General features: G+C 32.2%; 1 protein-coding gene and 2 pseudogenes across 2 annotated transcripts; all 3 read left to right on the top strand.

Moving 5' to 3' along the window:
* Positions 1-13,785: 13,785 nt before the first annotated feature.
* LOC114415791 (NAC domain-containing protein 104-like) lies at positions 13,786-15,033 on the top strand. 2 transcript variants are annotated; one of them, XM_028380641.1, is made up of 3 exons: positions 13,786-13,932; positions 14,357-14,628; positions 14,733-15,033. In XM_028380641.1, exons 1-3 carry the CDS (start codon positions 13,851-13,853, stop codon positions 14,907-14,909), a joined length of 531 nt encoding a protein of 176 aa, XP_028236442.1. In that variant the 5' UTR covers positions 13,786-13,850; the 3' UTR covers positions 14,910-15,033. The 2 variants fall into 2 exon arrangements, with proteins under 2 accessions (XP_028236442.1, XP_028236441.1); XM_028380640.1 differs by having other exon boundaries at positions 13,787-14,016.
* Positions 15,034-16,421: 1,388 nt separating this feature from the next.
* Positions 16,422-19,614, top strand: LOC114415792 (annotated as a pseudogene).
* Positions 19,615-21,098: 1,484 nt separating this feature from the next.
* Positions 21,099-24,476, top strand: LOC114415790 (annotated as a pseudogene).
* The last annotated feature ends 387 nt before the right edge of the window (positions 24,477-24,863 follow it).

Raw genomic sequence — 24,863 nt, 5'->3', positions numbered from 1 at the left:
GCTTCAAAACCAACAGGAACTTCCATCTCTTTGCTATTTTACCAAGTCATTAAATTTTAAGGTCTTGTAATTTCTCAAGAATAATGATATTTTCTTCGTTAGATAAATAATCTTTCTATTATCATTCAGGAATCCAATGAAAGTCTCTCATGAAAATATCATAATCAGTGGAGAATTTGGTGCTGCATTATCAGCTAGATTAGCTGAAAAAAAGAATCCAGAATGATTCTAGACAAAATACTGTGAAGCTTTGCCAATGAATTTTGTTGGAAGAAAAAGGACTTCATCAGAAAATGATGTTCATTAAAAATTTAAAATAGGTGCGTGGATTCTATGTAGCCGCTTTTGTGAATATTCTAACTATAAAAATAATCGTTATATCATAAATAATAATAAAAATGTAATTTTAAAAACTAAATAGTTTGATCTTGTTGCATCAACTGCAATTAATTTTGACATATAGAAAATCTTAGTCCCAGATCAATCCAAAAAAGCCGTGAACCCCTTTGTAGTGGCCAATTGTGGTCCATTGTGAGCTTCTCTCGATCACTACTACTTACACCTATAACTATAGGACTTAAGTGTGTGTTTGAAAAACATATGAATCTAACACAAAGAATGTTTAAGCCTAAGTTACAACATATTACTTTAATATTTTGCTTTAAAAATATGATTTTTTTGTTTATCGTACAAGGTGTATCTAAACACACTCTAAATACTTATGCTGATTAAAAAGGCACAAAATGGTTTTTTTTTTCTTTTATAAAAGAAAATCACTTAGAGTCGTAGACATCCCCGTGAACCTCTCCCTTTTCACCTTTCAATTATTCAAAAATCAAAAGAGAAGTGCCAGCATAATCTTTTTTAATAAACTCTCTTTTATTGCTTAAAATTATAAGTGAAGTCAATTAATAAAAAAATGAGACCTACTGTATTTATTAAAACTTGGATTTAAAACATGTTAGGATGATGGACGTGATCAAGGTGGACTTTCAGACTTCACACGTCAGTTTGAATATACACATTTTTTAAGAGAACAAGAGAGGGGATTTGAAAAATAAATGACTTTGATACTCAAATATGTATATGCGTTAGGAGATAAAATAAATATATGCTTAAATGAGGCTCAAGTGAGCGATGGAGAGAGACGTGCACAAACTTGATGTGCTGAAGTGTGTGGAATGTGTTGAGGGTTCGATAGAACCTAATATTTACAAGAGTAAAGCGTAGCTGCGGATCCTTATTTGTAGAGGTTGTTATAGCCTTTGCAAATAATTTCTGACTTAAAAATAATAGTCCGTAGCTTGTAGACAAAGTGACAATGTTAGATAGAGATAAATGGTAGCTTATAGATAAAAGCTAGAAGATAATAACACCTTATAGATAATGTGTGACTTTGTAGATAATTAACTGTCTACCAATAGATAAAGATATTCAAATATTAATAAGTTAGAGATAATTTGTCGGTTAGGGAGTCCGACGGCTAAGAATCGAGTGTCCATACTCCTGTGCAGGACTAACGTAAAGGATTGAAATTTGTCCCGAAATATCATGTAGGGTGTCACATGTATTTTATGGACCCTAAATAATACACCTACATAATTTTATTTACTATAGTTATTAAAAGAACATGTTGTTACCATCTTTTGAAATCCTATACTTACCATCATTCACCACCAAAATGTTTATTACTAAAAAAGTTTAAAGTCCAATCCATTCCTAACGAATTTAAAATATTGGAATTGAAAACTTTTTACTAAATTTATTTTGTAGCTGTGCTTTCCTTTTCCTTTAAAAATAACGAATTGAGTTCTAATCGTCTTAGTAAAAATTATTCTTGGATACTCAAAAACCTATTTAATACATAGTGAGAGGGGATAAAAGAGGGAAAATATAAGATATAATAAATAATCTAATGTGATAGGTTTTGAAAAATAACATATCTTAATTAGATATTTGCAAAGTGGATTGTCCAAAAATTATTCTCCTTGTCTTAAAATCTACGTGTGTGTTTGATATAACTGAAAATTTAAATGGTGAGGAAAGAAATGGAAGGGAAGGGAAGCTTGAGGCAGGGTTCGAGAAATTTGGAAAATGTTTCATGGACACCTATTATGCTATGAAACATATAGGGAGAGAGATCAAAGAAAAAAAAATATAATAAGATTTATGATGTAATATGAAGACAAAGATATAGAGGGAAATGAGAAAATGTTGATAAATTGTGTTTAAAATAAATGAGTATTTGTGTATTATTACTTGAAAAGAAATTATGTGTTTGAAATAATTGATTAATGGTTGTTTAAGTGGAGTGAAATGGAATAAAATATAAAAAAATACCTAATAAATTAACATAGTGTGATGGACATATAAGACTCTGCAATTTTTTTTTAAATTTTTCTTTCTTTCTCACTTATTTTTTCACAAACCAAGTTCACCCTAAGAGCATCTTCAACACTTGTTGCTTAATGAGTTGCTTATTTTTAGATATTGTTGCTTAAAGTTTTTTTTTTACCATTAGAGATGATGAACGTATCATATTGAATTGCTTGAAACTAAGCTCTGATTGTTTATATAAGCAACCAATGCTTATGAGTAAAAAATACTTTTTTTGTTATTTAAGAATCATTTAGGAGAGAAATAATTTAAGAGTGGCTGAAAATTATATATCATTATAACAATATATATATATATATATATATATATATATATATATATATATATATATATATATATATATATATGAATTATTTAACTATGACATGACATTATAAAAATTAATTAACATAAAATAAACAACTCAAAATAAATTACTTAAATTACATCCATAAAAAAGATACTCTAAAAATAAAAATGTTAAAAAAATATGGAAAGCCTCACACACTAGAAATCCTTCTCCAAAGTGATAAGAAGAAAAGCAACGAAAGGATCAGTAAAATCCCTATTTCTTCACCTCTATTTCTTCCCTCTTTACCATTCAAAGTATAACAGCCAGAATTGAGAAGCCGTGACAGTTATTCCTTCTACCATCATCGCACGACGTGACACTACGCATTACCTTTTGATTAGCCACTGATGGAGGACTTGCATAATATTTGTCATAGTCGGCTTAAGATTCAAACAGTTAAAGGAAGGGTTTTAGGCCCCTAAAAAAACGTCTCAAATTTTTTTTAATTATTAATATACCTTAAAAAAATTATTGTAAAATTATATTTAAAAATAAATTTTAATTAAAATATTATAAATAACGGTTAATCTTTTTATTGGTATAATACGTAATAATTAATGAGTAACAATTCTTCACTAATATTATAATTTTGTTTAAAAAAAGATTTAATAATTAATAGCTAAAGAAATTCAAAAGTTTTTCTTTTATTTTTATTATCTTTATTTTCTTCCTATTCAATTTTAATTCTGTCTTCTTTTCTCCGTGTTATATCTCTGTCTTCTAATATGTTTTTTTAGTTTATTTGATTATTATTTTACTTTGATACATTAGCCAATAGCTCCTCAATACCTATTTATTTATTCTCAACTTTTATATGCATGTGTCTCTATTTGAAGGAATGATAGAGGGAATAGTTGGTATTTCTTTCCTTTGAGTGTGTCAATCAGGTAAAAGTCAAAAATAAAACTGATTGTACTCTTATTTACTCAAATATTCTTTTGTTGATAATTATTACATACTTACATGTTCCTTTATCAAATTGTAATTATACGAATTGACGTTATTGTCTATTGAAAAAAATATTAAATGAAATTAATTACGACAATTTAATCGATAATTTTGTATCACAAAAAGTTCAAAAAAATTAATTTTAAATAAACAATGATAATTTTAATAAATTATTTTATGAGTAAATAAAAAGTATCATTCTTAAATTTGCTTTAGGTCTCTCAAGTCTTTGAGTCATCTCTAATATTTGCAATAGAGTAACATACACGATAAATTAGGGCAACTCTTTCAAAAATAATATATGTTTCTTCATTTTCTTGCACCTAAAATATATTCCCTCACATTTATTAAGGTGATAGAAAATGAGATGAGATATGGATAATGTATTATTATTATGTATATATTATTGTTATTATTATTTTATCAGGAAAAAAAGAATTCTAATTTATGATTTTAATTTTTTTTTAATCACCAAGTCAACCTTTATAATTTTTAATATAATAGCAATGTGGTGTTGTTGTTGAGTGCTATAATATAAAAATCAGAAAGATTTAGAGTTTTGCAGGTTTGTTAACCTTAGTTTTTATTCAGATTATGATGCATGTAAAAAAGACAAATCAAAATACGAAAATACTATATTCCTTATAGTCCTCTTGTTTATTAAGTTGCGGGTTGTATAAATCGGGACATTAAGGGCATGAGGCTTCTGCCTTCTAGGGTACATCACCTTGGCATGTGGTATACCCGTAGGCTGTGCAGCACAAAAATGACTTGTTATTGCAGGTTTCAAAACCTTTTATATTATATTTTAATCCTTTGCAAGTTTTATATAGACTGTGTTTAAAATTAAGTTGAAATTTCAAAGAGATTTCTGGTGCGATATTTCATATTTGTTCTTTCACATGATCCCAATTTCCACAGGAAAGCTTTTTTGCAATTCCTAGACTTGGATTTCCCCCTAAAAAATTTCAAGAACATCAGTTACCAAACAATTAATATTTCTTCTTCAAGACTTTGCATTTGAAGTCAACCAAAAGTGTTTTTTAAATGTTTGTAAGAATATCATTCCTAGATATAATGTTTTTAAAATATAATTCTTAGAAATACAATACCATACATTAAAATAAGTTTCCCCTTATAAAGTATAAAATAAAAACAAAATAAATTATTTTCTCTCATTTAAGTTAAAATTTATTAATTCATGCACTGTAACTTTTATAGTTTTTATAGAAGCCTTCCCATCTAACATATCCAAAAATTTAAGTGATAAGTTAATTTTAAGTTATAAGAGAAACTCAATTTATTTTTGTTCTTAATTGTTCCCCTCTTAATAAATGCTTTTATAGAAAAATTGATCAATACACGATCATAATAATAAAAAAAAAATAGTGTGGGAGATGCCTATAGGACGACGATATAACGTGTCAAATAATGATATTATCCTTTAAGATTTTCCCCACTTTCACATTATTTTTTTATAACTCTTGGCTAATAAAATTAGTTGAAAAATTAGTTAGAAGTTGAGAAAGTTATCCTGAAAAGTACGAGTTGACTTGTTAAATTATAAGTGTTTAATAAAACTAATTATTAAGTAATTGAAAAGTGTCAAATAATGGAAAAATAATAAAATCATAATTTATTTAAAAATGATAAATATATTAAGAATAAAAAGGAAAAAATATAAAAAACTAGAAGCTAAAATTTTTAAAAAATATTACTTCAAATAACATTTCAAAAAATACTAAAAGCCATTAAAAAAATTATTTATCGAACAATCAAATGAGTTTTTCAACTAATAAAAAAAATAAAAACTACCTAAAACATCTTATCAAACATAGCTTTAGGTTTAAATATGTTTGAGATCCTGATATATACTAATTTTTGTTTTGAGCCCCTGATAAATTCTTTGATAAATATCTGATATATTAAAAGTTTTGTTTTGAGTCTCTAACGTTAATTAATTAATGATGACATAACATCATCTCAATGATTCTTTTAATATATATGGACCGTTAGGATAATATCATATCATTATTTAACTAACGATATAGGTCCAGAATAAAACTTTTAATACATAGTTGAGATTCTGAACAATGAAAAAAAATATTAGGAACTAAAAATAAAAATTATATATATATATATATATATATATATATATATATATATATATATATATATATATATATATGACCTAAAAGATATTTAATTCTTCATCTTATTTCATATTTTTTTTATTTCTATTTTTTTCGCATCTATCTCCTTGCTTCAGTTTTGATACTACTTTATCTTAAAAGAAAGTTTGAAGTGTACTGTGATGCTTATGTGAAAGGATAGAATGTGTTCTGATGCAAGATAAATTAAAGAGTAGTTGCTTATGCATTCATACAGTTGAGACATCATGAAGTGAATTATCACATTTATCATAGTTGGAAATTAGTTGTAGTAGTGATTAGGGTTTAAAGGAAGCTCTTAAAAGTAAGTTTGGTATTCATTTGGGCGCAACAAAGATGCATCAGGAGTTGAAAAGGGAGTTTTGGTGGCTAGAAATGAAGAAAGACATGACATGTATGCGGCAACTTGTTCGTCACATGCCTATATGCTTGCGTTTTTTTCCACGTTAATGCTTAAATTTTTTATGCTTTACTAATTTACTATATGTAATAAAAATTTCGATATTTATATTTATAATCATATTATATATATTTATGCACTAAATTTTTCCTGAGTTAAGACACTTTACATGCATACTAATTAAGTAGATGATTATAGATTTTATCTATTTTGATTTGTGAAAATTATGTAGATGATTTTTCTCTTTTTTATGCAGTTGATTTTTTTTTTTATCAACGCGTTGATAAAATACAACGTACGTTGTATTTTATTGCAATTTAACTTTTAGATATATAGTATGATATAACATAATAGAATTATACATTGAATTTTATTTTAATTAACTTCCTAATTTTTTAGTTGAAACTCAACCACACTGGACTATAGGCTCCTAATAGGCCATATATATGTTCTATTTCTACTCTTATAAAGGTATAGTCTAAAGAAACTCCAACTAAAAGCATTAAAGAAGTGAGGAGAGAAAACAACATAAATAAAAACCGCTTTTACAAGTAGTGTGTCAATCTCAATCTTGAAAGAACAGATCTCTTTTTGCTACAGTGTTGATTTTCTACCTGAAATTGCCAGAGACCTAACCCTAAGCCAATTCAACCCCTTTTATATCAAATAATAAACATGGACAAAATAGACATTAAATTATATATGCTTTTTTAAAAGGGCACACGATAGATAGAATTGGTCGTGACACTTGGTCATCTTTTCACAAGGGCCATGGCCGTGTATGCCTTCGAAAACTTTCTTTTCTTGTCAGTTTTTATCCAAACCCAGTTCATTCCTCTTTTTGCCATAAACATTGAAATCGAATGAAGATACGCTGAAAACGATCGATAAACTATATATAGTTTTCACAGAAATTCTCTCCAATAAACAGATATAAACTGATTTTATCATTTGATCAGTATATAGTCTTTACATATTTTTCCATTGTTTATGATACCATGAACTAAACTATAATAGTTTTGCAAAAATTTGAAGACTTTAATATATAGACTTCATGACATGAATGCAAGATTTTTTATCATGTCAATTAGAAATTATAATTGGCAAGATTCATAAGGTATTTATTATAAAAATTAATAACTTTATTATATATAATAATTTGTCAATAGATGATGATAATATTTGAGCTGAAAACATATATATGGTGGTACTAGCTAGTTAGCAGATTTTTTTTTCAAACATAAAACTTGAATCCAATATATAATTATTATATACCCATTTGAATCAAACATTTACCATCTAAATCAAATGTCCATTCATGCACGAATTTATAATTATTTATACCCATTTGAATTTTGCCTGATCTACGCAAGAGTTTATTTGACAAATTTGGTTTTTATATCTTATCAATTGATTTATGAATTTTTTTAGACAATAGCATTTTAATCCATTCAAATTTACAAGCTGAATGCTTTTTTATATACAATCATTTAATTATATAAATTAAAATAATTTTGTTATATTTTTTTTGTTGAATTCAATTAATATAAAATATTAAATAACATTTTATTTGAATTAAATTTGAAACATAATAGTATAAAAATATTTTAAAAATAATGTAACATGGTATAACTTATATTTTAATATGATTTAATTTGAATGAAAGGATAATAATAATAATGTAGTATCTAGGTTCCACAAAATACATGTGACACCATGGCACTTTGAGGACCTGTGTCAACCCTCCGTGTTAGTCTTGAAACAAGAACACAAACAACCTTTTATTATTTAAATACATTTGAATTTTCTTATCTCTCGGCATATATTCAATTATCTACAAGCTACACATTGTCTATGAGGTATAATTATCTATTAGATTTTATCTTTATGTTACGTATTATCTAAAAAATTATCTATCGGCTCTTATCCATAATCTGAAAATTATTTGCAAATGCTATAACAGTCCCTACAAATAAGGACCCGCAGCTCCACTCATCTTCTATAAATACCATGTTCCAGGGCACGAGCAAACATGTCTGCACAAACACTCTCTTCATCTCTTATTCTCCTAACTCATATACTTACTTAAGTGTCAGAGTCTTTGTTTTGCAAGTCTCCCTTCATGTCCTCTTAGCAAAGGCCACACTCAAAGTCGACGTGTGAAATCCAAGATCCCACATTGGCCATGCTCACCTGGATGTGTCCCAACTCCGAATTTTGGTAAGTATTATTATTATTATTTGTTCTTACCAAAATTCGGAACTGTGACACGTCAGGGTGGACGTGGTTGAGTGGGGTCCTGAACTTCACACGTCGGCTTGGAGAGGTACCTTTGATAGGAGGGGAGACTTACAAAACAAAAAACTTCAATGCTCAAGTACAAATATATGTAAGGAAAGAAAAGCAAGTATATGCTTAATAAGGCTCGTATGAGCGAAAGAGAGAGAGCATAGGCTTGTTGTCGTGTGTGCTGAGTGTGTGAGCAAGTCATGTAAATGAGTTCGATGGAACCTGCCTTTATAGTAGCTAAGAGAGCGGTGTTGGTCCTTATTTGTAGGGGTTGTTGTAGTGTTATACATAATTCTCAACTTATAGATAATAGCCGAGAGCTTAGAAATAATGTTAGAGATAAATATTTGAATTATAAATAAAGGTCGAAGATAATCATATAGACAATGTAGCGTTATAGATAATTTAATATCTGTCAATAGATAAAATATTCAAACACATTTAAATATTAGTTAAGTTATAAATAACCTGTTTGTTGGGAAGCCCGACTGCGAAGGATCATGCGTCTGGGCTCCTATAACAATAATTTTTTTTATAAAATCTTAAAAAAAACCAATCCTCGATACATAAGATGTGTATAGATAACTATGTAAAAAGGAAAGAGGTGATATATGTACATATATAAGAGAGTGAAGAGAACCCGGAACCCAAAAGCTTATTCTTCAAATTGAGCACTCAAATTTATATAGGAAAAGATAGAATAGATTATTAAAGTATTGTTTGCATTTATACATAACTATTTGTTACACTCAACACTATATAATAAAATTTCTCATTTATTCCTCTTTTATTATTATACTATTTACTCTAACTATTACATTATTTTATTTTGATTGTTTTGAAAATTAAAAAAAAACTATAGTAAAGCATAAAAATATAGATTTTAAGTTTAATGAAATGGTATAGTGTTAGCTCCACCATCAGATTTGTTGGATTTTGACAACTATGGTAAAGGATAAAAATATAGATTTTAACAACATTTTTTATAACTTATTTTTTTCACATTATTATTTTTAAATATCTAATATTCCCCTCCTTTCTTTAATCTTTTCCTTAAATTGTAATTTTTGTCGCACAAAAGTAAATGAATGAGGAACATCATCCACAGTAAAATGTTGCCTAGCCTCGACAGGGGAAGGGTTATATAAAGAGACTACTTGATTGCTGGGTTATTCATGTTGGTACTTAAGGTCCAGGGTGGTTTTCTGTTTTCAATTTTAAAATTATTTAAAAATAAATTCAGTTTCAGTTTTAAAATTTTAGAAGTTGTTGTAAGTTCCTTACTCTCATTACTTTGTGAAATTCATCTCCATCGTCCTCAATTTATCTTCCTTCAAGAAGCCCCAACAGCCTCCATTGCCGTAGCATCAAGTCTACTAACCCTTCTGCCTTCCCCCAACACCCTTCCTCATAATAAGTGTTGGGTTTTTTTGGCTCTCTTTCTATGTGGAGTAAAGATCCAAATAAGAAGACTCATTTTGTTTCACTTATTTAAGTGGAGAGGGTCAGATTAGGGAGACAAAGAGAGAGACTCATTTGTTAAGGAAAAAACAGTTACAAAACATTGAGAGTGAAGAAGAGGGAAAATCATTGTGATTTTCACACACTCACTAGAGAGTATTTTTCAGGTTGCAATTGCGGATTTGTTGACCGTTGGATCAAACTGATTTTTGGAAAGCAGGTTCTACACATCTGATACATCAATTTTTCCCGTTGGATCATTAAATAAATATCTGGAAATAGAAATAAGTGTTTCGCATTCTCTGTTCTATATTTTGGGGTTTCATCTTCTTGTTTGTGTCTCTGTCTTGATTTGACTATTTGTACCACGTTTTAGTATACTTGTTGGAGACTTTCTTGTATTTTTATTGATTATAGTATATTTATTTCTTTGCATTAAGGGATTTTCCATGTTAAACAAATTGTGTCTCTTGTGTGTAGTTTTTCTTAATTTCTATTTTGCACTTTATATTTTATCGGTATTCCTCACATCTTGCAAGTTTGGAAAATTTATTTACGTTGCCTATTGAGTTTGTTATTCTTCACAGGCCGAATCAACATCCTTGCCAACCGCCTCGACCTTTGGTACGAGTACGCGTCCTTAAGCAGTTCCCTAATCCGTGAAGGCTTCTCCCCTTCGACAATCGAAGAAACCACCGACATCTCCAGCATTGATCAGAATCGCCTCATCGTCGGCGCGCAGGTCAGCGACTCCCTCGTCCACTCCAAGGCTGACCTTAACCTGGCCCAAGCTCCTCTAAGAGATTCGCCTCCTTAGTGCCTCGCAGCGCATGACCACTGCGCACTTCCTCGTCGAGAATCGCTGTGACGGGAAGGCTCCACAGGAGCTCGCACCTTCAGTGAAGGATTTTCCTAGCCGGCGCGAGGATAAAGGATTGTGGAATGGTGAAAGAGGGGGATACGGTGGATGCAGGGGGTGCTGCATGTGTTCCGGTGGTGAGGCTAAGGATTGGGGAGGTGGCGGAAGCAAATTCGGTGGTGGTGTTGCCGGTCTCCGTGACGGATGAGAGACGAACAACAAAGTGAGGGAGATAACAGTTGAGCGAGAAGTGGAAGTTACGATAAACCACAACTAAAACTCACAAACCTATTTTTATTGTTTTTGAAATAAATTAAAATTTGTTTTCGAAAGAAAAAAAAAATCAACTCAGCCATTTTAGCTTAACACGTTTCAGTTTTGAAATTATATTTTAAAATCGAAAACTGCAAATTCACAACCAAAGGGGCCTAAATAAATAAATGTGTCTTGCGTGAAAGAAAAAACACGTATATATATATTATCTAGCATGACAAAATTAAAGCCGACACAGTGGTATAACTGTAGAAGTTACTGTAGACGTGTTTTTGCCCCCACGTAGAAAGGTTCTTTTACACAATCAAACAAAACTCCACTAATATTCTTCTCCACTTTCTATGGTTTTTAATTCCTGTCCATGCATGGTTTGAAGGGCCATGGAGATGGGGATAAGGTTAAGTGCCAATGCCGCAATGATATAATAAAAAGCTATAGGCACACACAGTAAAACAATTGTCTTTGGATCAAACTTAGTGCCGGCTAAAAGTGACATGCCAACCACTTCAAGATCGACGAGGGGAGCACATAGACTTTAACTTTATTGTGAAGCTATAGCGTTAATGATGGCTATGATACTAAGCCACCAAGTTAATTGTCTACTATTATTAGTTTGTTGTTTACGTAAATACAACCAAATTCCCACTAACGCTGGTTAATTGTTTTGTCTTTTTTAATATTTGTCTGATTGAGTACTAGAATAACTTTATTATATGGCTATTAAGACCCTTGAGATATGAAGTAGGTCGAAGTCTCGAAGACTTGGACCCTTGAGTACAACACTCGTTTAGCGCAAAACCATGAAATGCTTCTTTCTAGTCATAATTAAGTATAAGAAAACAAGAAAAATTGACATGTAATTATAAACGTTGTATTGATTGAACCCATAGCATTGGCGTAGAGCACACACATGACACATGGTTTCTGACTAAAAAAATGTTCCATTAATTGTCTTAATTAACTTTCTTGACCTATTAATTTGAAGATGAACTAAGTACGTCACGAATTCAAGAAATAATTACTTGATCTCAATGGGTCACTAAATAATCTATAATTAAGTGTTATTAAACTTTTTTTATGAGAATGGATGGAAACTAGTATAACATAAGGTGGTCGAAAACTATGTAACTTCTTCTAATTCTCTTTGGGTGCACATGAGCACATTGATATCCTCGAATAATGACATTTATAGAACCTCAATTATGTTTATCGTCCAACTCGATCTAACGCTGCAAATGATTAATATGACAAATGGATTATTTGCATGCCTATGGAATTGATGATTTTTAGAGTGTCAAGTTGTACGTCAGCTATCAGCAGCAGCCTTATAGTTTTAACTTTCATGTGAGGCTAACTATAATGAAAGGTACATGTGAACATATGGCGCAACGATGAGCAATTAACGCTTTCATTTTGACGCGTGTTACTCAAGAGAGCCTTTTTTTTCTCTTGCATGTCAAAGTGGCTCGTTGTCTCCACATCCACACACTTGTAAAATTATTTGGACCAGATCCGAGACAGATGTCACTGACAAAGATATCTTTCTATGATTACTTTTCTACGTGGGTTTTTCTTACAGATGGCAGTTTTTTTTATGTAAGATGACAATTGAATTTAGGTTTATACGAATAGATATTGATTAAAGAGAAAATGACAGAAAATTGATTATGAGGAAGACTGTTATAAGTTTTAGTTTTATTTCTATGAAAAGAGAAATATGCGAACCAATTGGAAGAAATTAATTACTTTAAGAGATTTTATATATGATGGATAAAAGATTCATATAAATTATTGGTTATTTTCTTTAAAGATTTAGTTTTTAACTGAACTTAAAATTGCTGTTTGATCCATATAAGTACAAATATTGGAATGTTTTAGTATTAATTACTCAGACCCCCCTCATTCTTAGTTTTTCAAACTATAAAATTATACAGAGAGAAATTAGGGAACACTTTTTATGTCTGTCTCTTCAGATATAATAATATAATTTGAGTAATCAAATCGCACTCTTATCTTTTACGTAACACTTTTATAATATGGAGAGAGTTAAAAAACATATAATAAAAAAATGTAGTACAATGATATAAAAAAATGAGTTTAAAATATTAATGCTGTAAATTAAATAAAAAGCAAGAATGACATTACTCATAAAAAAAAAAACTCTAATTAATAAGATGAACAAAATTCCTTATGTGATGTTGGGGCGAAATATCACATCTTATCGGCATATACCTTGTGTGAATCTGCATGCAACTGCAATAATTAAATGGTGGGAAACCCTATAGTGTCATCATTGTCATGGATTATGCCAGTAAGGTTAAGAGAAAAGAACCGATAATTAAATAAACGTGAAAAAATTTAATGAACCATGCACATAAAGGTGGGTCTCATCAGGTGCCTTAATCCTTATCCTTCCTAGTTATATAACTAACTATATGGGGTAATATAATAATTTAATGTTAACTTAAATTATCAATATTGTGGCTAGCTTATTTTGTTAGCTTCCTTGGCCGGCTTTTTCCATCAATTGGTCCTACTTTCTTATGATGGTATTACACGTACCGCCGCCTTTCTTACAGAAACTCACTCCTTTTTTTAATAATAATCAATCCACCAAAATCCCTCTCTCTAGACCTCTCTTTCTTTCTATTATATATAGTGACAAATTATAACTAAATTGTAGTGCCAAATTCCACTAAATAATTCAACAACATATAGAAGATGGAAGATGAAAGCATCAACCTTCCTCCTGGGTTTTTGTTCTCTCCAACTGATGAAGAACTTGTTGTTCACTTTCTTTATTGTAAGGCTTCTCTTATTCCTTATCATCCCAACATCATTCCCGATCTCGATCCGTCTCAGCTTGATGATCCTTGGGAACTAAATGGTATTCTTAATAAATTAATTAATTAAGTGTCCTCACTCAATTATTGTAATTACTGTTCTTTTTTTTTATTTTTAAATTATACATTGATCATATGTTATATGTTTATTTAGTGACATAACTATACAAGAGAGAGTAGATCCAACAACATAAAATAATTTTATATTTTATTTAATTATAAATTATCGTTTATGATAAATTAATTATTTTTTATAATGATTGTTTTAATAATATATCAAACTAAATTATAATTAATTGATAATATAAAATTATTTTACATGATTAATGCTTAATCATTAAACTTACTATATAGAATGTGTGGATATATGTGTAATATTTACAGGTAAGGCGTTGTTAAGTGGAAATCAGTACTATTTCTTTACCAAAGTGAATGAAAACAGAACCACTGAAAATGGGTATTGGAAGGACACAGGTGTCACGAAACCTATATTGTCAACCTTTGATAAGGAAGTGGGAATGAAGAAGTACTTGGTATTCCACATTGGTGAAGCTCCACAGGGCACTGAAACCAGTTGGGTAATGCAAGAATATCATATATGTTCCTCTGAGTTTGACACTGCCTCATATCGAAGTGTTAGGAGAAGAAGAAAACATGTAAGTGACTTTATTTAATTAATTTGTAAAGCCAGTTAATTATATATGGTTGGCAGAGAATATTGATGAGTGTATTCTATTTAATTAAATTTTGTCCCTAACAGGATCAAAGTTGGAGCAAGTGCGTTTTGTGCAGAGTCTATGAGAAGATCAGGTCTCAACAAAGTGTAGACTGCTATAGGGATGATGATGATGATGGCAGTGGATCAGAGCTTTCGTGGCTAGACGAAGTTTATCTGTCGTTGGATGATGATCTGAAAGAGATTGGCATGCCTATTTAGATTCAATGTATAATAAATAATATATATATATATATATATATCTGTTTTCTTCTTCATTATGGGAGAGAGAGAATATTTATTAATTTGGATTTTTTGACCCATCATTAACACTTTATTCCGACAACTTGGATCCATGATCACATCTAGCCTTATAAAAATGTAGTCTAAAAAAATAATTACCTGACACATCTGAATTGACGAACTTCTGGGTTTGCCTTCTTCATCGGAGCTCTCCACTTGGCTCCAATCAAGTGGCAGAATCGCAATTCAATATTATTTCCGCTTCTCTGTTCGCGCCACTTTGCATCTCGCGCTTTTCGCTTTTCGCTTTTCGGTATCTTCAGCTATTCTGTGATATTGAATCTTCGGAGATTCAAAAGCAAGATCAACTGCTTCTTGAATCTTGATTGGACCTCGATGAAAGTAGAGTCCAGTCAATAATCTTGATATTAAATTTAGTATTGTTACTTGTTTGAATTTGATTTTTCGTGATCTTCAGGCCACATTTATATCTTTTCCTCTTCCTCTTGATTTTTTTATTTTTTTTTTGAAAATTTCTGTATTATTCATTTGACGTAACTGATGTCTCTCTTCAGCAAACACTAAAACCCTCTGTTTAATGTTTTGAGACAATGTCTTCGTTTGCTACAGTAATGGCATTACTTTAGACAGCGATTTTGGAATTTCTGTTCTTGCCTATTGGATTGGATGAAAAAACTGAATGGCATGCTCAATGAATTTGTCTTGGTAATGTAAAATTGGGATGGTATACCCCCAAAATAGAACTGCAATATGAATTCTTTATTTGCAGTGTAAATTCAGGATGGTGTATTTGAGCCTTATTTCTAGATGAATTTTTCGTTCAACGACTCCATGGCTCTAAATTGAAATTTTCTTTATTCATAATGTAAAATTAAGATGGTACGCACCCTCAATGGAACTGCAGTATGAACACTTTATTCATAGCGTAAACACGTGATGGTATGCTAGAGCCTTCATGATCCCAAAACGTAACTGCAATTTGAATTCAAGCCAAATACCCCCCCTCCGCTGAATTCAATAGCAGTAGGAATTCTCAATTCATAATGTAAATACAGCAGGGCCAAGTTTTTGTGCCTTGATGACCCTAAGTGCAACTGTAGTGTGACTTATGCTTTATTAATCTAAAAATGCGTTGATTGGTTTGATCCTTCATGATTTTAAATGCAATTGCACCATGAATTCTTTATTCATGATGTTATATCCTGACTCTGTATGAGTTTTAAGGAAGGAATATTTAAGAAAAATGAAGAGTTAGAATAGTTTTAATTTGGGTATTAAACAACGTGACTAAATTTATTAAGATATTTATGATCTATGCAAAGCACTCTTATATCATTAAGGTAATTTTAAATTTTCCTCCTATAATTAGAATGCAGTACATTCTTGAATATAGTGAACATCTAGCTATATGTATGAACATTTGCATCTGATTCAAAATAACAGGTCATTGATTTTCCTGGAGGAGCAGTAGAATTCATCCCTGAAATGAGGTTTATATCCGAATCACGTAAAGAGAGAATACCCTGCTACCGTGTCCATATGATAATGGGCAGCCAATTTTGGACCATAACTTTTTGCAGGTTTTCACATCCTTGACCTTCATTTCATTATTTTTAACATGTCCAGAGGGAAAGTACATTGAAATGAAACTAATGGATATCAATAATGTTAGGTCAGCAAGGAAGTTGCTGTTAAGATGTATACTGACATGGTCACTCTCCGATCTATGGACACTATCTTCTATTAAGCACAAAGGCAAGGTAGAATATCATTTTATGTGACCGCAATTGGAGAGGAGGCTATCAATGTTGCTTCAGCTGCAGCTCTTGCCATGGACGATGTTGTTTTCCCTCAGGTTTCAAACACATGACACAAAGAAAATAGTATTTTTATACTTTTAATTTTATACCTAAACCTATGAAAGAATTTCCCCTAGTATGAATTCTATTCATCAGAGATTTATCCTCAGTTTATCATATTTTTTTCTAATTAGATGGCTTGATTTGGGTAGGAAAATGATTTAACAGCAAATCTGGTTGCATGCACAGTATAGGGAAGCAGGAGTCTTGTTATGGCGTGGTTTCACTCTGCAAGAATTTGCAAACCAGTTATTTTCCAATAAATATGATAATGGGAAAGGAAGGCAGATACCAGCTCATTATGGGTCCAAAAAGCACAATTACTTTACAGTAGCATCAACTATTGCGTTAAGTATTGAAATCTTTTACATACAAGGCTTTGATGTTTCTCTCTATATATTATTCTATCTATTTATCTATGCTGCTTTGCCCCATGATTATGAAAGTTACAAAATGAAAATTTTAAGTTGGTCTATAGTACACAAATTTCCCATGTTGTTGGAGCTGGAGCTGCTTATTCCTTAAAGATGGATAAAAAGGATGCATGTGCTGTCACTTACTTTGGTGATGGTGGCTCAAGTGAGATAAACATAACAGAAGATTCATTTCTCCCTTTACTGAAAAAGAAATTTTTATTGGGATTTAGATAAAGCATGGATGTAGAACTTAGACTCTGTCCTTGAATTTTTTTAATGGATTTTAGGCAATATAGTATCACTTTAGGCTTAAAAAAATTCACTCTCAATACCTTTTTCCAGTTTTGGAATTTGGAGTGGTGCCTATTCCAGTGACCTCATCCTTTTAAATGGATGCAGTACAATGTTTTTTCTTTTCAAGGATCTTTGATAGCTTAAGAAAATTGTTTTTGCTTGTTATATTCTAATGCATTGTGTAATGACAGGGAGATTTCCACGCTGCCTTAAATTTTGCAGCAGTTTCGGAGGCCCCAGTTATTTTTATATGCCGGAACAATGGATGGGCTATCAGCACACCCATTTCAGATCAGTTTCGAAGTAATTTTCCTTTCCTTTTGTCCATTTCTTCCGTTTAGTCTAAAATCTTTAGCATTGTCTTGCAATATCTAAAGGCTTATTGTGTACTGGGTTACCTGTTTATGTATAGGTGATGGTGTTGTCATGAAAGGGCAAGCATATGGAGTCCGTAGCATTGGTGATGGAAATGATGCCCCGGCTATCTATAGTGCTATTCAAGCTGCTCGTCAAATGGCAATTACTGAAGAGAGACCAATTCTAATAGAAGTAAAATGATAAATGATAACTTTCTAAGGCAAATCTTTGGGCATGTTTAAAAGAAAAGTGGTAGAGTGTGGTGCAATATTAGGGCATTTTAATGGCAGACTAATTTTATTTTATCTGATTTTTTTCAGGCTCTTACATATAGAGTGGGACACCACACCACATCAGATGACTCTACCAAGTATCGTCCTGCGAACGAGATTGAATGGTGGAGACTGACACGTGATCCTGTGGCTAGATTTAGAAAGTGGATAGAAAAGAATGGCTGGTGGAATGATATGGCTGAGTCACAGCTTATAAACAATTTGAGACAGCAGGCGAGATATACATCTCTAAATCCCTTGATTGATGATAACTGGATTCCATTCTAATATATCATGAAGCCTAACAGATTCCTATGCCAAAGTTTAGCAACTTACTATTCTGACCGCTAGTGCTAGTTAGAAAACTTGGGAAAGGAAGAGAATATCCTCATGTAAAGTGAATGAAAAAGGATGGTGTGATGAGCTTAACCTCCTTTGCAACCATTATCAAGTTTACTGATTTGAAATTTAAGTATTGAGTTACTAGTAGATGGAATTCTTAAAACTTCTCATGATATTGTTACTTAATTGTCCTTAAGTTTAACACTAATCATTTCTCTATTATTCCACGGTTTATTATTAACCTCAATATGGAGTATGATCCTTGGCTTGGTTGGGTAGAGTTTTGTATATTTTTTGTATGCAAGAACTTGGTTGGTTATTTAAGACAGATTTACCTGATACCCCAGGTCTGTGGTATTTAAGAACTTTTTTTTTTTTTAAATTGTGGGTGCATGTTGCAGTTTTATGATCATAATCACGAATACTGAGTATATTCATTGGATTTGATATAATGGACTCTTAAAACAGATTTTCCTTGAATAATTACACATGCCAAAGGTCTGGGGCATAGTACATTGATAAACTTAGTTCTTTGGAACTTCAAAATAATTTGTACCTAGGATCTTGCACTTTTATTGTCAAAATCATGGATACGGGTTCCTGGAAATATATTCTTTGAATTTGATGTAGACAACTCTGAAAAAGTTCTTCCTTAATTGGTGGCATTTGCCAGAACTATGGGATATTTAATAACTTGGTTTATTGTGACTTAAAAATTTACTAAGGATCTTGGATTCTTGTAGTTTTATGATTATAATTGTAGTCGTATTACTGTTTTTGAATTTAATTTAGGCAGCTCTTAAAAACATTAGTTGTTCTAACTCGGAATTTTCCTACTACAGCTTCTACATACAATTCAAGTAGCAGAGAGTGTAGAAAAACCTCCACTTGCAGATAATTTTAGTGATGTTTATGATGCCCCTCCATCTAATCTCCGTGAACGGGAGCAATGGCTGAAGGAGATTGTTAGAAAACAACCACAAGAGTTCCCAACAAATATTTCTGTCTAGACTTCAACATGCTAATACACATTACATTGCTTCTAATAAAAAATTCTCTTCAAACTTGTATTTTTTGTATACGAATATTGCATGTGCGTGTTCTGTCCTGATTTTGCACTTCCGTAGGGTATTTGCAGTTTTGGGTGCTCTTGCAATTCCCTACCCACATAGTTTGTTAATCAATAGGGTTGAAAGGTAATTCACCGGGAGATTATCAAATTAGGCAATTCACCCGGAGATTATCAAATTTTTTTTACCTGTAAAATTTAAACTGCATGCATGCCGCTGAAGATTATGCTCCTAAAGAGGATTAAGCCCCCCTTTTGGGAGAATAGTACAGTTTAGGACAAGGTTATGATATCCCATTGCAACTTTGCTTGATATGAAGTTGTACAATTCTCTTGGCTAAGATAAGTATACTGGGCAAGGTCCACACCATACATTTGTCATGCTACGTCGCATTCCAATACATAATTATCTGTAAGGGTTGTTACGTCATCTCAACAACTTCTATCAACAAGGACTCCAGCTCCCATTCTATACTATAAGTATCAGGTTCCCTTCTCTCATATTCTTGACACATTTACATTTATATTTATTTGTACTCACACGAACACACACCTCCTCACATGTTTGGTTTGCGGTTGTAGTGTTATGTTTGAGGTCAAAATAATTTTGTCATTTAAGATTTTTATTTTTGCGTTCATTTTGTCTATATTCGTTGAATTTGCATTATAACACGTGTTATAATATTTTTAATTGCAAACCAAACGTGCATTAATAGTCATGGTCCGTTAATAAAATTATTTTTGCCTCAAATGTAATTTTAAAACGGATTCTCAAACATATTCTGAATTTATGGAGAATGGCACGTGATATTGTGGCCAGATTAGTAGATTTAGAAAGTGGATACAAAGTAACAGTTGAAGGAATAATATGACTTAGCCAGAGCTTATAAACAATTTGAAACAGAGTGAGACTCAGATATACATATCTAAAAATCCCTAGGTTAATATATACAAATGTTAAATTTTCAATTATATAAAATAATTATTTATTATAAATTTCAATTATATAAAAATAAACATTTATTTTGTACTAAGTTAAAATTCGAGTTATACCAATGTATATACTTTATCACAATTGTTAACTGTTAATTTTCTTTTCAATGATTACTTTTTTATTTATTAAAGTGGGAGGACATACATGAGAGGCAAAACCAATTATATCATAAATTCATTCCACAATACAGAATGAACAAATTCATCCATAAACTTTAATTTCTCAATTCTCCAATAATTGATCACTCACGTAATATCAAATCACGAGCTTTCTTAAAATAAAGACTTTTTCCCTTCTGCACAACATAGGCCGTAGAATTCAACTAGAGTTCCCATTGGAGTGGACAACCACCAAAACCAAAGGAACCTCACTTCTTTTCTCTCTACCTTGCTCTCATATCCTAATTTTCATCAAACAAAGCAACATAATTACCCTCCTTACATTATTTTCCCACTTGTTTAGTCTATCTTCATATCCCTTTCTCACTTCAAGTCAATTAATTCATCTGCCAATAACAAACTTACACCACGTTCTTTTCCATATTCAGCGTTATGCATGCAAGCCGCATTAACTATAACGACATTGGAACATAGTATATGCTTTTTGTTCCTTGGCAAAAGCCAGGTAATGGATATTTGACACATGAAAGAGCCCTCTATCAGGATTTGTATATAATAGGAAGTGAAAGTTGTTGTAACAACAAAGGAGGTACACAGGAAAAAATGGCAGATGTTCCAAGCAATAAAACGGATGACTATATAGTGTGCTATGCACCTACCATGATAACAACAAATGGGGTGTGGCAAGGAGACAACCCTTTGGAATATTCTCTCCCTCTCTTCATCTTGCAATTGACTTTGGTTGTGGTTGCCACCCGCATATTCGTCTTCATTCTCAAGCCTTTTCGCCAGCCACGAGTAATTGCTGAAATCTTGGTTAGTTTATTTTGTCACCATCATCACAAATTTCACTAGTTGTTAAAAAAAAAGAGAGAGAGATTAATAGCTTATGCTTCACCACATGCAACACCCAATACCACTTAAGATTATCCACATTCTTGAACTAATAACAGAAAAAAAGTATTTGGTTCGAAAACAACTTACAAAACTGAATAGATTTTCCATAAGAAATTGATCCGTGAATAGTATGAAATTATTTTAGAAAATAGTCCTTAAAAGAAAAGAAAAAGTGACAAGTAGAAGATTGAAATGTGATGATGTTGGGTGATGTTGGGTATTGTTATTTTGCACAAGTGCAAGGTGGAGTGATGTTGGGTCCTTCGGTGCTTGGGCAAAACCAAGCATTTGCCAATGCAGTGTTTCCTCTAAGAAGTGTGATGGTGATTGAAACAATGGCAAACATTGGTCTCCTTTATTTTCTGTTCTTGGTAGGGGTGGAGATGGACATGACAGTGATGCGCAGTGTTGGTAGAAAAGCTGTGGCTTCAGCAATAGCTGGCATGGTTCTACCATTCGTGGTTGGAATTGTCTTCTCCTACCTTTTGGCCGAAAGAACTGATTCTGACATAAACCAAGGCACTTTTATACTATTCCTCGGTGTTGCTCTCTCTGTGACTGCATTTCCTGTTCTTGCCAGGATCCTTGCAGAGCTTAAACTTATTAACACAGAGTTGGGGAGGCTTGCTCTTTCAGCTGCACTCATCAATGATGTGTGTGCTTGGATTATGTTAGCTTTGGCCATTGCATTAGCTGAGTCTGAAGCCACTACCTTGGCTTCTCTCTGGGTTCTAATTTCAAGTGCAGCATTTGTGGCCGTTTGTGTTTATGCTGTTAGGCCAGCAGCTGCATGGCTAGTTAAGAAAACCCCTGAAGGTGAACCCTTCAGTGAGTTTTATATATCTCTTATTCTAGCCGGGGTCATGGTCTCAGGCTTCATCACTGATGCTATTGGGACTCATGCTGTTTTTGGAGCTTTTATGTTTGGTTTGTCAATCCCAAATGGACAACTCAGTTTTACTCTTGTGGAAAAGCTTGAGGACTTCGTTTCAGGACTTCTACTCCCTCTCTTCTTTGCCATCAGTGGGCTAAAAACTAACCTAGGGCTCATCCATGGGTCACACACCTGGTTAATTCTTCTTCTAGTCATTTTTCTGGCCTGCATTGGTAAAGTTGCTGGAACGATTTTGGTTGCATTGTTTTATCAAATGCCAATACATGAAGGAGCTGCCCTTGGTTTGCTCATGAACACAAAAGGCCTTGTTGAAATGGTTGTGCTTAATGTTGGCAAGGACCAGAAGGTACTAATACTATAATGAATATTGTTACGTTAAATCTTGAATGCATAAAAGCATTGAATTATTTACAACTGTGTGCAGGTTTTTGACGAAGAATCATTTGCAATTATGGTGGTTATAACAGTGATAATGACTGGAATTATTGTACCTGCCATATCAATAATTTATAGGCCATCAAGAAATAGCATATATTACAAAAGAAGAAGCATTGAGATGTCAAAATTAGATACCGAGTTCAGAATACTAGTCTGTGTCCACACCCCTTGAAACGTTCCAACAATGATCAACCTCCTTGAAGTCTCTAATCCAACAAAGAACTCCCCAATATGTGTGTATGTGCTCCATTTGGTGGAGCTGAGTGGGCGTACATCAGCCATTCTCATTGTTCACAACACTGCAAAACAAGATGCCCCTGTCCTTAATAGAACCGAAGCACAATCTGACCACATAATCAAAGCCTTTGAAAACTATGAGCAGCATGCTTCATACATCTCAGTCCAACCCTTAACAGCAATCTCCCGTTACTCGACCATGCATGAAGACATATGCAATTTGGCAGCGGACAACCGCGTGTCCCTCGTAATTGTTCCATTCCACAAACAACAAACGGTTGATGGCGGCATGGAAGCTACAAACATGGCATACAGATCCATCAACCAGAATGTGCTAGCAAATGCTCCTTGCTCGGTAGGAATTCTAGTGGATAGAGGCTTAAGTGGCTCTAACAACTTGGCAGGAAATCAAGTATCTCACCATGTAGCAGTCTTGTTCTTTGGAGGACCAGATGATAGAGAGGCATTGTGCTATCGATGGAGAATGGTCGAACATCCCGGGATTAGCCTCACCGTAATGCGTTTTGTCCAAACTGATCAAGTACAACTTGAGCCTTTCAGCCAACAACAACAACATGGTAGTATTGATTTCCATCAACCAAGGGTCCTCACAGTGCAAACAGATAGGGATATACAGAAGCAGCTTGATGAAAAGCTAATACATGAGTTTAGGATCAGGTGTGAGGATGATAATTCGGTTGGTTATGTTGAGAAGCTCGTCTCCAATGGGGAGGACACGGTGGCAGCAATAAGAACAATGGATGACATTCATGATCTTTTCATTGTTGGGAGAGGTCAAGGGGTCATTTCACCTCTCACTGCAGGACTCACTGATTGGAGTGAGTGTCCTGAGATAGGGGCAATTGGGGATATGCTTGCTTCTTCAGATTTTGCAGCCACTGCTTCTGTCTTGGTGCTGCAACAATATGTTGGGGATGGTTCACCATGTGAAGGATTGGAAACACCAAATGCTGAAGAACATATTACTGGCATTAGCCATAGTTCCACACCACCTCCATCAGGACATAAAATGTTCAATTCAGATCGCTAGACAATTTTTAAACTTGCTTCCGGCTTCTTGTGTCATGGCAAAGTACAAAAACATTTCTTTTCTTTTCTTTTTCTCTATGTATTAATTATGTCTTGTGGAGTAGAAGCTTTTTTTTTTTTTGTGTTTCTACCCTTTTCAACTCTTAGAAGAAGAAATGTACATACAGCTGTTATGTTAGCACAATTTGTTTTCTTGATATTTTATAACTCCTTGATAGAATTGACTCAACTTGAGACTTTTTTCTTATACTTTGGAAGACAAATATGTTACTTTTATTTTTTCTGATGTGCAAGTGTAATCAATTCAATCAATCTATAATAGGTGAAATTGGGTGACTTTTGAGCTAGTGGTTACTCAAGCTTATTTTGTTTGCAACATTAATTGTAATTTCATTCAAAACTAGTCTTTATATGTATGCTGATAAATTATAGTGTGAATGTATACTTCATTCCACCTTATGCTTTGTTTTCCTCTCTTTTCATTCATCATTGTTAAATATTTTGATCATTTGAAATTCGATATACACAAGATTAGTTAAAGAATAAAATAGTCTAAAAGTATACAAATGAAAAGTAATTATCAGTTTATTTATCGCTATCACTATTATAATAATTATCTATTATGATTTATAATTAAATTAATAAAGTTACATTATTTATATAAAATTATTAA

This window comes from Glycine soja, chromosome 6 (genome assembly GCF_004193775.1).
Source record: "Glycine soja cultivar W05 chromosome 6, ASM419377v2, whole genome shotgun sequence".
Taxonomy (NCBI): domain Eukaryota; kingdom Viridiplantae; phylum Streptophyta; class Magnoliopsida; order Fabales; family Fabaceae; genus Glycine; species Glycine soja.
The sequence above is the reverse complement of the archived record's forward strand: the minus strand, read 5'-3'. Positions and strand labels throughout refer to the sequence as shown.

Coding starts and splice junctions, on each gene's coding strand:
- LOC114415791 (XM_028380640.1), top strand. CDS start 13,851: ATGGAAGATGAAAGCATCAACCTTCCTCCTGGGTTTTTGTTCTCTCCA. Junction 14,017..14,356: donor TGATCCTTGGGAACTAAATG/GTATTCTTAATA, acceptor TAATATTTACAG/GTAAGGCGTTGTTAAGTGGA. Junction 14,629..14,732: donor TTAGGAGAAGAAGAAAACAT/GTAAGTGACTTT, acceptor TGTCCCTAACAG/GATCAAAGTTGGAGCAAGTG.